The sequence below is a fragment of the Lissotriton helveticus genome, chromosome 6, assembly GCF_964261635.1.
Source record: "Lissotriton helveticus chromosome 6, aLisHel1.1, whole genome shotgun sequence".
Taxonomy (NCBI): domain Eukaryota; kingdom Metazoa; phylum Chordata; class Amphibia; order Caudata; family Salamandridae; genus Lissotriton; species Lissotriton helveticus.
In genome coordinates, this window is record NC_136067.1 from 490,959,526 (window position 1) to 490,974,230 (window position 14,705).

General features: G+C 44.0%; 1 protein-coding gene across 1 annotated transcript in view; it reads right to left on the reverse strand.

Annotated features, from left to right (window-relative positions):
• The window catches only part of GCM1 (glial cells missing transcription factor 1), a 363,306-nt gene that overhangs the window by 177,030 nt on the left and 171,571 nt on the right, over positions 1-14,705 (reverse strand). Inside the window, exon 3 of the mRNA XM_078646796.1 lies at positions 9,776-9,888. Within this exon, the coding sequence (XP_078502922.1) occupies positions 9,776-9,888 (113 nt within the window). The remainder of the gene's footprint in view (positions 1-9,775; positions 9,889-14,705) is intronic.

Sequence of the window (14,705 nt, forward strand, 5' to 3'; positions counted from 1 at the left end):
TACAATTGGTAGGGGGCATAAATATATTAAAAGATGGTACTCATGTTTGAGATGTGAGGACGGCTTACAGGGTGTAGTTCACTGAGGATAAAGAAGTATTTATAGCGGGGCGTGGTTTGGACGCCGAGGAAGATGGCAGCCTAGCGCATATCTCCTCCCGTGGCAAACGATCAAACAAGGGACTGGAACCCCTTAAACCGCATTAAAACTGCCTCCGACAGCACATACGTGGATCGGAAAGTGAGAGGCAGCTATGGAGTGTACTTGAAGAAGTAAGGTCCACCTAGAAATACGCTTAATGTGAAATCTCCGCTGTGACTTCAATCGGCACAGGGAGAGGGCGGGGCCTCGGCGGCTCCGACGGCGGCTTCAGCGGCTCCAACGGAGGAACAGAACGGTTTGCTGACACACACCTACACAGGACGACACCGAGGCAGCGCCACAAACCAGAACCCAGAACAGTGAGTACTGCCCGGCCGCGCTGACTACCGAGATAGGGTCAAGGAGGCGAAAACAAAATGGCGGGCGCAACTCTGCTGTGATTGTAAACAGCTCACAATTAGCTTCCTGCAAACAATGGCAATGCGATTCAGGGAGACACAGTGGGCTGTGAATGCCCTTTACTTATACTGACTACTGCATGGTGCCTACAGTCGAGCCACATCTTAGGCAACCAAGGACAGGCACAAGTGGAGAAGTGTGGCTCAATGGTTAGAGCAGGCAGACCTTGATGCAGAGCTCTGGCCAGGGACCAGGGTTCGATTCCTGCCTCGGCGGGTCTCCGACTCATTAATTCCCCTGGCTGGATATTCTCGCCTCAGTGCCTGTTCTGATCATGGGTCACACGCTGCCACTCTGGGCAATAGCTTGCTTAGTCTCCACAACGGCCCCAAAAGCGCTGGGATGCCTGGCTGCACCTGGGGGGTGCCCAGGAGTGGACATTTCCCAGGAAAGCCAGGAAGGGTTCCTAAGCGGTATACGGACAGCGCCGGGACACCTCCGGTGGAGGTAGCTGTGCGCTTTACAAATTCCGACATTTACATTTATTTTTACAATCACCTAAAATGGCGGGCACACTTCCCATATAGTGCAAGTCCGATCTCGAAGCACTGAAAACGTCGCATATGCACCTCCTATGCACCGGATCCACCGTGTAGGTCATTTGGATTTACGGGATGGCAGCGTTACAGGATGATGGTAGCATGAAGGACAACTAACACAACCTGCATGCTCCAAACCAGACCAAACCGGCCGCAGCCACATTGACACACCCAGCAGAGTGTTGATATAAATGGGACCGACCGCGCAGTAGAGCCAGAATCAACGCAGTGAACCAGGTCTTACGCTATCTGCTTATCGCACGTCTCAAGCTCCAGTCACAACATGGGGGATAAGGACCACTCGAAGAGTCTCAAGAGGCTCAAGGCTGAGCAATCAAGCCCGATCAAAGGCAGACAGGAAAAAGGTGATGCAATTGACATGATACTGAGCAGATTAGACGAAGTAAGAGACCTAGCAAGAACAACCAGAGACGAAGTCGTAGCCATCAGGCAGGACATAAGGGACACGAATATACGATTGACTGAAGCCGAGTCAAGAATTAGCCAAATAGAGGATGCACAAACCACAACATGCAGAGCTCTCAAACGATTGTCTATAGCCTCCGATCAAACCACGAGAAGATTGTCTGAGTTGGAGGATAGGAATCGGAGGGGGAACCTCCGAATTTTTGGAATACCGGAGGGATCTGAATAATCTCACAGCTCTTGCGTACAGTTTCTAGAAACGTGGTTCACACAGGCTACGAACATCACCTTTCATCAACCGCTTGAGTTCGATAGAGCTCATCGCGTCCCAGGCAGGATAATGAAAAATCAGAGAGGCCCCAGGCCTATCGTCTGTAAACCGCTAAGATACCAGCATGTGGAACAGATCCTGGCATTCATCCGGAAATCAAACCACATCCTGTGGAAGAATACGAAGGTCTACATCTCACAGGATTACTGCAAGGAAACAGTCGAATTAAGGAAGACGTTCCTGTCCCTTCACCCACAACTTCAAGAGAGAGGCTACCAATATGGATTCGTTGGCCCTTCCAAATACAGAGTGTCATTACATGGAACCACGCAGATCTTCACGGATCCACTAAAGCTTAAAAAACTCCTGGGCATCCAAGATAACCAAGATATCCAAGACATGGACACTAACGGTTCAACTGTTGGGAAGGCCCCGGCTTCCTCCTCGGCTTCTGCTTCTGCTTCAGTTACAGCTTCAGCGACTTCGCCTGCGACGGCATCTGCCTCTGCCTCTGCCTCTGCTACAGTTCCTGTCCCACATTGAGTATCCTTTGTTTTACTACGCACCATGTACACACATTCTTGACAATAACTTTACCTACAGTCGTGTACGCCAGTGTCTGGTTGTTAGTTCTGGTGGTCAGCACCTACTACATATAGGATATGAGGGAGTCTGCAATTTGAGTCTGCAACTCAAAATGAGATCATGTTTCATAGAATATCTGCATGAGTCCTAGGCTTCACAAACTTTTGCATTAAGGAGATGGTCTCTAAAGTCTATACGATGGAGAGGATAAATATTGCTGTTGTTGTTTCTACGTTTTCAAATTAGTCTCAATAATAATAATTAGTATCAGTAATGCTGCCGTCACGGTCACGGTCACATTGATCACAATTAATCACACGCATGCAGAACTGGTATGATGGCATCCATTGACTTCTATTATACACTATATACTCTGCTATAATACGTTAGCCTGTTACTATATTAGGCCTGCAATGTTATCGTCAGGAGACTAGTATTAGTCTGTTCAAAGTTATGGTTACACATGTTGTGATAATCTGTTATGATTGGTACAGAAATCCAGTTCCAACATTTGTAAAGTGCATTATTACCCATGGGGAGATAATGCTGTTGTTATTTTTCTCTAGTCACCATGCCTACTAGTTACTTTTGGGGAGGGGTGGGTGGGGGGCTCAGGGGTTGTGGTTGGGGTATATGTGGGGTGATTTATCTTTTTTTTCTCTCAATTATTGTCCTATTTTCAAGCAGTGGTTGCATTCCGCCGTCAGTCTATGCGCACTTTCCAAACGCTGTCGCATGGAAGGGCTGTCCGCTTGCATATTTTCCTCGGAAGGTCATGCTTACTACCAGTGTAGTCGTGATTTTAGTATCCACACAAACAGGGGAAACCTTTGCCACTATGAGGTACTCCAGAGAATCACCTAGGAGAGCAGGAACACCGACGAAAAGGGGAACAACAAAACACAGGGTGTCAATCTACGTAAATGGTCTACTGGCGATCAAATACTCTAAAAATGACTATACCATTGCCAGTGGTTAACACACCTGTGGGGGTTACTCAGTTGGGGAAGCTAAAGGTACTCTCCCTTAATGTCAAAGGCCTTAACAATCCAGTAAAACGCCAACAAATCTTAGACTATCTGCGCAGGCAGAAGGCAGACATAGCACTGCTCCAAGAAACAAAACTGGAGACTAAACAGCTATATACACTTAGAAACAAATTCTTCAGGGATGTCACGGGCTCAGATCCGGTAGGGAAAAGGAATGGTGTAATAACTCTGATCTCCAAAAAATCTAACATTGACCTCCTCTCATCTATGGCTGACACCAAGGGCATATGGGTCACAAACAAACTCCTAAAAGATGGGACGGAATTCTATATTACAAACATATACGCCCCAAACACATGCGACTTGAAGTTCTGGTCGGACCTTACGAAACAAATTGAAAAGATCCCGGACTTGGCAGTCCACATTCTCGGGGGGGATTTTAATTTACCATTTGACCAGACCCTGGACAGAGACTCGCATTGTCCCTTCCGTAGTAATAGGTCTCATAAAGCTTTCAGGAACCTATGTGAGCAATTCCACCTGGTAGACTCTTGGCGCCTGCAGAACCCGGTTGACAGGGACTACTCATTCTACTCCTCGCCCCATGACTCGTTCTCACGGATTGATTATTTATTCATTACACAGAACGCTACATCCAGAATAGTAGAAACTTCAATAGAACCAAGGCTTGTTTCCGATCATTCGTGCATTACACTCACCATCTCAGACATAAAACCATCCGACCGTCAGTAAACATGGCGGCTCAACGATGAGGTTCTTGAACACGAACAACACCGAGCAACCATTGAAACTGCCATCGAAGAGTATCTGGTCCACAATAACAGGGGTGATACCTCCGACTTAACTAGGTGGGAAGCACTAAAAAGTACTTTAAGAGGTGTAATTATCAAGATTAAATCTGCCATGAATAAGAACCATAATGAGAATTTAGAAGATCTAGAGAAAGAAATAGCTATCCTAGAGGCTAAGCACTTGCAAGGCAGGAAAGCTGAATCACTAAACCAATTAGCCAATAAGAAATACGAATATAATAAGATTGTAAGTGAAAGGGCAGGGGTCTGGCTGGATAGGAGGAAAAGGTTCAAACTGTGTGAATCAAACAAAACAGGTAAAAGTCTGGCAGCGTACCTCAAATTTAAAATACAAAAGAACACGATAAACTCCATAGCTGATCACATGGGAGTTGCACACTCCGACCCAGCCAAAATAACAGGCCTATTTAAAGAATTCTACGAGAAACTCTACTCCAAGAATGTAGAACTGGAAAGTCATAAGATAAATGAGTATTTGAATAACTGCAATCTCCCTTCCTTGTCCGAGGAAGAACAAACAGACATAAACGGCCCGATCTCGCTAATGGAAGTCCAGTCTGCCATTAAATCTTTGAAATGCGGTAAAGCCCCAGGTCCGGACGGCTTTTCCGCAAAATTTTACAAATGCTTTTCCATGTCAATCACGCAACCTCTGCTCAACATGTTCGAGGAAATAAGTGAAACAGGGGAAGCCAAAGGCACCCTAGCAGAGGCTACCATCGCGGTTATTCCGAAAGAAGGGAAAGATCCCACCGTAACTAAGAACTATAGGCCCATTTCCCTCATAAACCTGGACTGTAAGCTCTTTGCCTCCATCCTAGCGGCACGCCTCCAGAAAATACTACCAAGACTCATACATTCTTCCCAAGCGGGATTCATGAAGAACAGGCTGTCTAGCCACAACACCAGGGCGCTAGCGCATGTACTAGAGAAAGCTAAACTCCTATCCACCCCCACAGCAGCAATAACATTAGATGCTGAAAAAGCATTCGATAAAGTAGATTGGAGGTATCTGGAGGCCGTGCTCCGCAAATTTAATTTAGGCCCCGCAATCGTAAAGATGATCATGTCCCATTATTCCTGCCCTATAGCGAGGGTCAGGGTGGGTGGGTCACTCTCGTCACCTTTTCGACTATACCAAGGCACAAGACAAGGATGTCCCCTCTCCCCGTCACTATTCGTGTTGGCCATTGAGCCATTCCTGTATCAAATTAGACACAACAAAAATATAGCTGGAATCCCCTTCAACGACTGTGTCATAAAATTAACAGCATATGCTGACGACGTATTGGTAATCTCAGAGAATGCGAATGAAGCAATACCGGCCCTACTCACGACGATTGACGAATTTTCTAAAGTATCCGGCTACAAATTAAACAAAGACAAGACAGAAGTAAAGTCGCTCAATAACCTTGGGACTAAAGACATGATAGGAGACTCGGGGCTAACATGGCAGCCAGGCTGCTTTAAATACCTGGGATTAGACTTTGATAGCGATCTAATCTCTACTGTTCGTACTAATGAGAATATCGTCCTCAACAAAATAAACAAGCTCCTAGATGGTTGGTCCCCTAAATACTTATCCTGGTGGGGCAGGGCTGAAACCCTGAAGATGATGGTAACACCTTTAGTTAACTACATAGCATGTATGCTCCCAATGACTTTCTCCGATGACTTTATTCACAGGGTAGAGAAGCTGTTTGGTACGTTTCTGTGGCAAGGGAGGAAACCAAGGATATCAATGAAAAAGCTACAACTAGCTAAAGATAAAGGCGGCCTGGGCCTCCCGAACTTCAGACACTACCAAACAGCGTTCTTATGTAAACAAGGAGCTTTATGGCTAATCAAAGATTCAGACTATACCCCGCTGTGGATGGATATCGAAAAAGCGATATTGGGCAATATCCCACTCGTGGCCCTACTCACCATGGAGCTTACACATATACCCCACTCCAAATATATTTTTTGAAACACAAGAAGGGCTCTGCTGAAACTTGATCAAACAAACCACAAAGGCCTAAAGATCAAAAAATCCACATCAATTGCTCTCTGGTACAACCCATTACTGAAAATCAACGGAGCGCCGCTCAAGTGGACTCAATGGTCCGCGAAAGGTATTAACTTAGCAAGTGATCTGTTCGAGGGGACTAACCCCCTACCGTTTTCGTCCCTACAAGCCACACATGCCCTTACGCCATTAGATTTCTATGACTTCCTGAAGTTGAAATCTCTCCTCTCGGCACGCTCATTGTCCTCCTCTGAACCATGGCTATGGGGCTCTGTTCCACGCATCTATAACTCTGGGCACTTCGTTTCAAAGATCTATAAACTGCTCCTTCCCCTCCCTCAGAAATCGAACAGGAAAAATGAGACGAGATGGGAAACGGAATCAAACACGACGGGTATGATCTTTGACTGGGACATAATACACACCACTGCATTTAGAAATAAGATTTCACCTATCCTGTCACAGACCAAATTCATGTTAATTAACAGGACATATTGGACACCTGAGAGGCTCTATAAAACTAACCTAAGGGACTCCCCAACTTGTTGGAATTGTGAGGCAGAGGTGGGAGACTTGGCACACATGTTATTTAATTGCCCTTTACTGAAGGGTTACTGGAATAGAATATTTGACTGTATTAAGCACGTCTTTGGTTTTAGCCCGCCTAGAGAGTTTGTGTATGTTCTAATGGGGGTACAAGAGCCACATCTGGCAAATCCGGTGGATCGTCAACTTCTTGATCTTCTCCTAACCTTGGCATGCAAGGTTATTCTGTGTAAGTGGAAGAATCCTTCTGAGGTGTCATTCAAAATGTGGCAAGATTGGCTGTCCTTTCTGAGAGGTGCAGATAACCCTACATTACACTCTTCACCAAGTCGCATCTCCCATAAAAAACTTTGGAAGGCCCTGGACACTTCCTCATTCTCGTTCGACCCCCCTTAGGGCAATGCGCTATTTTCAAGGCATCCTGTTCTAACCAGCAAACCTTCGGGGCAAGACTTGACCCTAATGTGCATCACTTGATGGTTTCGCAAATGCGATTGTATTCATATATACGTTATATGTATGTAAATGCATGACCACTGCTGATGTCTCTTTTTGTTTATTTAGGTCTTGTATATGATGAATCATTTATTTATTTTTTGCCTCCCTGATCCTTATTGTATTGTATTGTCTTGTACTTTGTTTTTATTTTTTATTTGAAAAATAAAAATGATTTGAAATAAAAAAAAAAAAGAAGTATTTATAGCGCATCCAACATGGCATCCGCATTGAACAACAGGCCTGGAAAGCTCAGACCTCTGAAACTTATAAAGGGTTTCATATAGGGAATAAGTTGAAATAATACCAGTATGCAATAGATCCTGAGCACAAAGATGACTCATATGTCTTGTGCCCCATTATGTTTCATATGTAACTTATGTGCAAATACCGAGGATAAAAGGAGTTCTGTTCTGGCAGTAATAGAGAACGTAATTCTGTTGTATTTTATGGTTTCTAGCTCTGAAGGAGTCTGTTGATGGAACATGTGTTGGCTAAACCAAAGAAACTGAATGGCTAGAGCATAACTACTAAATAAAGGAGAATTGGATTGAGCATTGGTTTATTAGAAGTCTTTGGAACATTTGTATAATGGTGTGTTCAAGGGCATTAATTACCTAAAATGTAGTAGTTGGGCCACCACTGGTCTTGGCTGCACCCCACGTCTCGATTGGCATGGTGGCAACATATGCACACTCTCTAGAGCATAAAATTTAGACAAACTCTTCAGGCGACCATCTCCTACAGCCAACTCTTTAGATAGGAGATCATAGATGAACCTTCCACTCTCTCAAGTAGGCCCACTGTAAGTAAGTTTTTCCTCAAGGCTCACCCCTTTTGGTCTTCAACTCTAGCCCCCAATGCTTGCACCTGGTCCATCGTGTTAGAGAGCCATAGTTTTTGGTCCTCTGCAACAGGAGCCAACTCCAACACTGATTGCTCCACTTTAAGCATGCAGTGTCCCATTTTCTTGTGATCTTCGTGTGAAAGACTCAGGTTGATGGTCAAACTACTGATCTTGCTTTCCAGCAGTTCCCGGGTGGAACCATTTTTTGCAAGCATAGCATCCAGCTTAATTATGATCCGAGATCCTGGATGGCGGAGGGGCAGCACCCCATGAAACCATTTTGTGCATATCATTAGCATTCAATTTTGCCTCCTCCTTTTACCTTTGTAATCATCCCATTATATAGCTTACAGCCCTCAATCTAGCAACCACCATGCTAGCCACCCCATGGAAAAACCGGGCGGTACCAGGCCAACAGAGTAAACAGCTCACAAAGTTAGAGTACAGGGTCACATTCAGACCCAAGATGCAGATACCTCCAACAAGCACAGCGGGGGCCAGTTTTGAGCACCATGCTCCAGCACCTCTCCAGCAGTGAGCTCGAGCTTGCTCCACTTGACATGTCATCGTTAGACCCCCACTAATTCCCTAATGCTGCTTGCTTGTCACCTCTTTTCTATAGGGGCCTCCATCAGAGTTCTTCAGTCTCAGCCTCTCAGAACCATGGTATGTCAGCCCAGGGCGTTTGGGGCATCAAAAGATATCGCTACATGATATACCAATGGGTCTCCACAGTGGACTCCTTCCATGCAGAGCACAGCATCTCCTTCACCAGGTGTGCAAGACCCCTCAGGAGGTACCTATTCCCCCGCCACAAGCTCAACGTGCTTTGTGCAATACTCTCCTGCAAGTTGCCAGCCAAAAATGATAGGATCAATGATATATTCCCAGGGTAACTGGGGAGCACAGATCCGATGCTCCTCACACCATTCATCAGGACAATTAGGATACCTATCTCTTACTCTAACATTTTAGAGAGCAGGTGTGCAATTGTCATAAAGGAAGTTTCTACCTTGAGAAAGGGCATAGGTGAGGGTTCCATAATAGTGTGATAACCATGCACCTAGATCTGGATATAGAAGGTACCCTCTGTCGTCATACATTCATGATGAAGTGTACTGGCTTAGTAACCTACTTGGCCTCCATGCATCAGTCAATTTTGGCCTGCAACTGCTACCCCTGATTTCATTCATTGAATAACACTTTTCTTTTTCTGTAAGAACTCCATGTGAGTGCATTTGTATTTTTGCTCCTCTCCTTGCTGTTTCCCTTTCAATGTTCCCTCACTCTCTCGCTCTCTGCATTGTATCCTCTCATGATCCTGCTTATTTTTCAATATCACCTTGCTTCCGTTCGCCTTTTCATTCTCCCTTCCCCTTGCTCAAAGTCAAAGGTTGTTATATGTGTTTTATGGGCAAGTGAAATATACAGAGAAAGAACAATATTGCATGGCAGCACGACAAATCATCTTGGTGTCTAGACATGTTAATATATCTACAGACTTAAGCTGGAAGAAGTATGTGCAAGCATTACATTTATATTAATTGGTATATATTGCCCCATGAAATAAAAATACTACCAGCAAAAAAACACAATAATTTTCAAAGGAAGAATTGTTAATCTTATTAATTTATTTCCTTGTATAATATGTATAAATAAAACGAGTGTTACCAACCTGAAAAAATATGAATGGCCCATCATGCCTCCAGAAATTAGTCACAGGGTGACCTCCATGGCCTCGACAGGAGATAAGCTTCAAAAGTCCATAACAATTAGGACAGTGCTTTTCTGGGGAGAAAGTAAAACTTCAATGTATTCAATCTGTGTGAACCAAGAATTTTACAAAAAGCAACACATGTGGCAAACATCTAATAGAGTGTGCTGTAAAGAAATCAAAAAGGCTGACTAATTTGAATGCCATTGTAAACTAATGGGGTAACCCAAGGTGAGCCACAGGACCTGGGTAACATATGGTACATACAACAGTGTGGTCCTACTAGCAATTACTTCAAAGGAACAAATACAGTATTACGCCATGTATTGCAATAGTGGCAAGAGAGAGATACGTATGAAAACACACATGAAGGATATTTGTAGAAAAATAAATTCAATTTATATTTTCACAAATATTCTAATAATGCATACATTTCAATAGTAGATTTATATTCAAAATTGTCCCAAAGAGTATAGGAAGTGGTTGTAGATGTTCTGATGAGTAAAGTGATAGGGAAAAATAAAATAAAAATAATTACAAAATATACTCTAATTTCTTAGTCTACCACTGGCCCTAGTAACTAGAATTTAGACAATGTGAGAAGCCTGTCTGTAAAGACACATTATCTGTTCACAGGAATTGAACCATAGTTAATAAATGGTTATAACTCTATCCCATCATCCCATTCACTCAAATCTTTCTAATCAATACAGGCTTAATAATCAATGTCGACGTTTCAACCTGACTGCTGCATAAGGTAATTGTAGACCTTGCACGCAGGTCTTCATCAGAACGATATCGAAGGAATAGTAGAGAAACCTATTGTGGTGCAATCTCAGATTTTGGAGAAAGATGTCCCAAGTCTCCAGATCAAAAGAGATAACAGATGTGGTTCAAAGGATCTCACATCCATAAAGTAGTGAGTACAATTTCACTGTTTAGATTTCGAGCGCACCCTTAATTTTCAAGGGCGATGTGGGCGAAATTAATCAGGCAACATCTTTATTTCTATCAAGAAATATTGCACCTCTAACACGATTGAATCGGTTTTGATTCGCACAGGCTCTAACTCTCAAACTGTCAGCGCTGACTCGCCTGATTAATTTTAGCCACATCACCCTTGAAAAGTAAGGGTGCGCTCAAAATCTATTCAGTGAAGTTATACTCACTACTTGATTGATGTGAGATCCTTTGGATCACATCTGTTACCTCTTTGGAATGTATGCATTATCAGAATATTTTGGAAAGTATAAATTGAATTTATATTTCTACACAGATCCTACATGTGTCCTATCATACGTGTCCCTTTCTTGCCACTATTGCAATTATGTGGGTTAATATCATATTTGATTAATGGGAATAGCATGGAATTAACTTCCCTGGTATTGTTACTTTATCTGTAGCAGTATGCAACTACACATTCTTACAGCATAAATCTTATGGTGTGTGGATAATTCTGTATTCAAAGTTGCTCATGTTTGCTAACAACAGGAATTGGAAAAATCATATGGCGGTATTCATGCTTCGGCGGAAAACCAAACACAATAGAAAGAGCTGAAGACAATTTCCAACTAAAAGGGCATGTTTCCATATTCTGCAAAACTCCTGCTTTAAAGTCAAAAGTATTAAAAGTTCATTATAGATTTTAAAAAGGCTGAGATTGCTTAATATGAAATTTACATTAGATATGTAATGTTTTAACATCTTTTTGGATTTTATTCCTAATCAATTTTCATTACTGTTTCAACAGCAACATTTAGGGTGATGGTAATTATAATAATTTAACCAGCTTCTCCAAGAGGTCACTTTATATAGATGGCCTTATTGCAAAATTGCAATGACATTTGGGGGGTAAGTTTGATGAGGGGGTAATAAAAAGGTGGTAAATTCCCTAATGAAGCCACTACCTTAACCTTATTTCCCACCCCTGCTGTACTAATTCCACCTTAACTCCAACTTCCACTAATACTAAGTAAGTGCATGTGTATGTAAGGGTTTGTATGATGGTACGATTTAAGTAGGTGGGGTGACTTTGAATTAAAATAACAGGTTCATGATTTTGTGCATGGTTATTTGTATTTTGTGAAAGTGTATGTGAATAAGGGCATCACCGATTGATTTGTTGAGTGTTTTGTGGTTAGGGGCAGCCCAGAGGGGCAAAGAGATCAAGGGCAATTTAAGAGACTGCCACTGGTCGAAGAGTGGGTCGGGCCCCTATCCCGCATAGCCACCAGCACTGGGACAATGTGGAGGAAGCTCATGACAAACCAACCCAATAGTGATCTGTGGCCCTGATAACTAAAGAAACAAAATGCATACTGGGACTAGCGCGCAGAGTCCCTCTAAGTTTCTTAGAGCAAGAGCACACCAAATGAATAAAAAAGGTAGCTGGGAAAACTGTCAATATTGTAGCACGGCCCAATTCACTCAGTTGCCAAAATGAGCAGGCAGATATTGTAAACTGGGAGCTCACAGCCCAACACAAAAGAGCCCTCTCCACAACCCACAGAGAAGGAGAGTAGCAAGTCTACCAACACAGAGGCCTCGCTCCACCTGCACTTGGACAAAGAATTAAAGGCAATTGCAGACACCAAGGCAGTTCTACATCTGGATATTGAAGTGGTTTTGGTGAGCTTGGGGCTCATACAGGCTGAGCACCACAAAATAGCAGACAGAGTAAAAGAGGTGGAGGGTGCAGTGGCAGAGCTCCAGCGGGAACAAAAATCAACAGCCTCTGTACTGGAAGAACTCACAACCAGGGTGACGGTGCTGGAGATTTGTGCTGAGGATGCTGAAAGTCGTAGTAGAAACAACAATATAGGAGTCATGGGTATCCCAGAGGGCACTGGGGGCCCAGATATGGTGACATTCCTGAAAAACTGGCCAAGAGCCGAAATGGTCCCAGGCTGCATCTCCAAATTCTTGGCACTTGAGAGGGCGCATTGGGTCCCTGCGTGCCCCTGTGCGCATGGAAGCCTCCTCGTCCAGTGGTGGCCAGGCTCCTTTACTACCGGGATCGAGATACTATCTTGCAGCAGGCCAGGGCACATGGCCCCTACCCCTTGGACAATAGTAGAATATTGTTGTTCCCGTATTTCACAGCTAGGGTGCAGGCACAGTGAACATCCTTTATTGAAGCCAAGAGAGCCCTCCGGGAGGCAGACCTTAATTAATCCCTTGTATTTCCAGCGAAACTCCGAATCATCATTGATGGAGCTGCACACTTCTGTGACTCCCCAGAAGACACATATGCCTAGCTAGAGGTGTATGAAAAAGGGGCAACCTTGCCAAAATGCCAACCTGGTCCACGAGTGACAAAATGCGTCACCAGGAAGAGGTAGCGTTGAGCAAGGAAGACAAAACAACTGCAGAAGCCCACAGTATCCCAAACGCAGCAAGACAGGAAAGCCGCACTGCAAGCAGTGGCACAGATCATATAACCACAGAAATCTGATAGAATGATGGATACTTCCTCAGAGCTGAAAGATCTAGCAACAGATTCGGTAGATGTCACAGGAAACTAATCTTCCTTGCCTAAATGAACCACTCGCTCTGATGATGAAATTAAATGAATGGTCCGAGTACTGGTTTGATACACATGTGAGACTGGCACCTTGGGGGGAAGGCATGATCACATCCCTGGTAACCCACTGGCCAACCCCATAACTTAGATCATGAGCCGGGACAGGCCCAGTGTCCCTGATCTTCCTTGATTCCCCCCCCCTCCACTAGAGTGACCTACCGGAAAAGCTGAGGGTGGTGTTCTCACCATAATGTTGCAGGTTGTTTGCAGCGTTGGGCAGTTGGCAGTTGCTTTATTGCCCTTGGGATGGGGAGTTTTATCATGGGGTTTGTTGTTTACTACTCTAGGGTCTACAAAATATAATCCTGTTCTGATGCTAGGGTCACATCAAAAGAAGGAACAGGGAGGGAGGGGCGGAAATGTATACCTGTTAAAGCTATGACTACCAAGATTACTAATAATGAGGAGGTTAAACTTCTGTCCTGGAATATTCAGGGTACGGGTTCCCCCACTAAATACTATAATATCTTTAACTAAATTCTCTGTTGGGGTGCGTAGATAGTAATGCTACAGGAAACGCACCTAACGGCTGAGGAAGACTTCAGGCTCTGCCTTAGATGGCAGGGACAACTATTTGCTCCCACATACTCGGCATACTCGAGGGGGGCCCTGTTGTAGATAAAGCTGGGTACTCCCTTTCAAACAATGCATAAAATTGTTGACCCAGAGGGACGCTATGTTATAGTGAATGGTAGATTGATGGTTGGGGAAGTGACAGTGGGGAGCATCTATGCCCGACTCCAGATCAAACCCAGTTCCTACAACAACTTTCCAAGCCCATATCGGAAGTGGCAGCTTGTGACTTAATCCTGGGCGGGGATTACAATTTCATTACAGATATTAACATGGATAGGCCCACCCTACCATTACATAGTACGGCAGCAGCTGCAACATGACATCTAAAGGTCTTTGAGATTGGATGAGTGGGTGGGAACTCTTAGATATTTGGTGACAACACAATACTCAGCAGACGGGTTACTCCTTTTATTTCGCACTTTATGGACTGCACACTAGATTAGACATGTTTTTATGTTCAACATAAATTTCATCAACAATGACAGGGGCGGAGTACTTGGGGCGCACCATCTCGGACCATAGCGCACTAGTTAAAAGATTTTTTCCAACTCCTGATAGTGGGCGTGCGTCTTAGTCTGGCGCCTTGACCCTAGCCTTCTACATGATGACTGCCTTAGACAGCAATTGTCCACTCACTTCCATCTCAAATTATTTCCAACTAAACCAAAACACTGCAAGCACCTCTCTAATAGAGTGAGATGCCTATAAGGTGGTGGTGAGAGGCCAATGTAT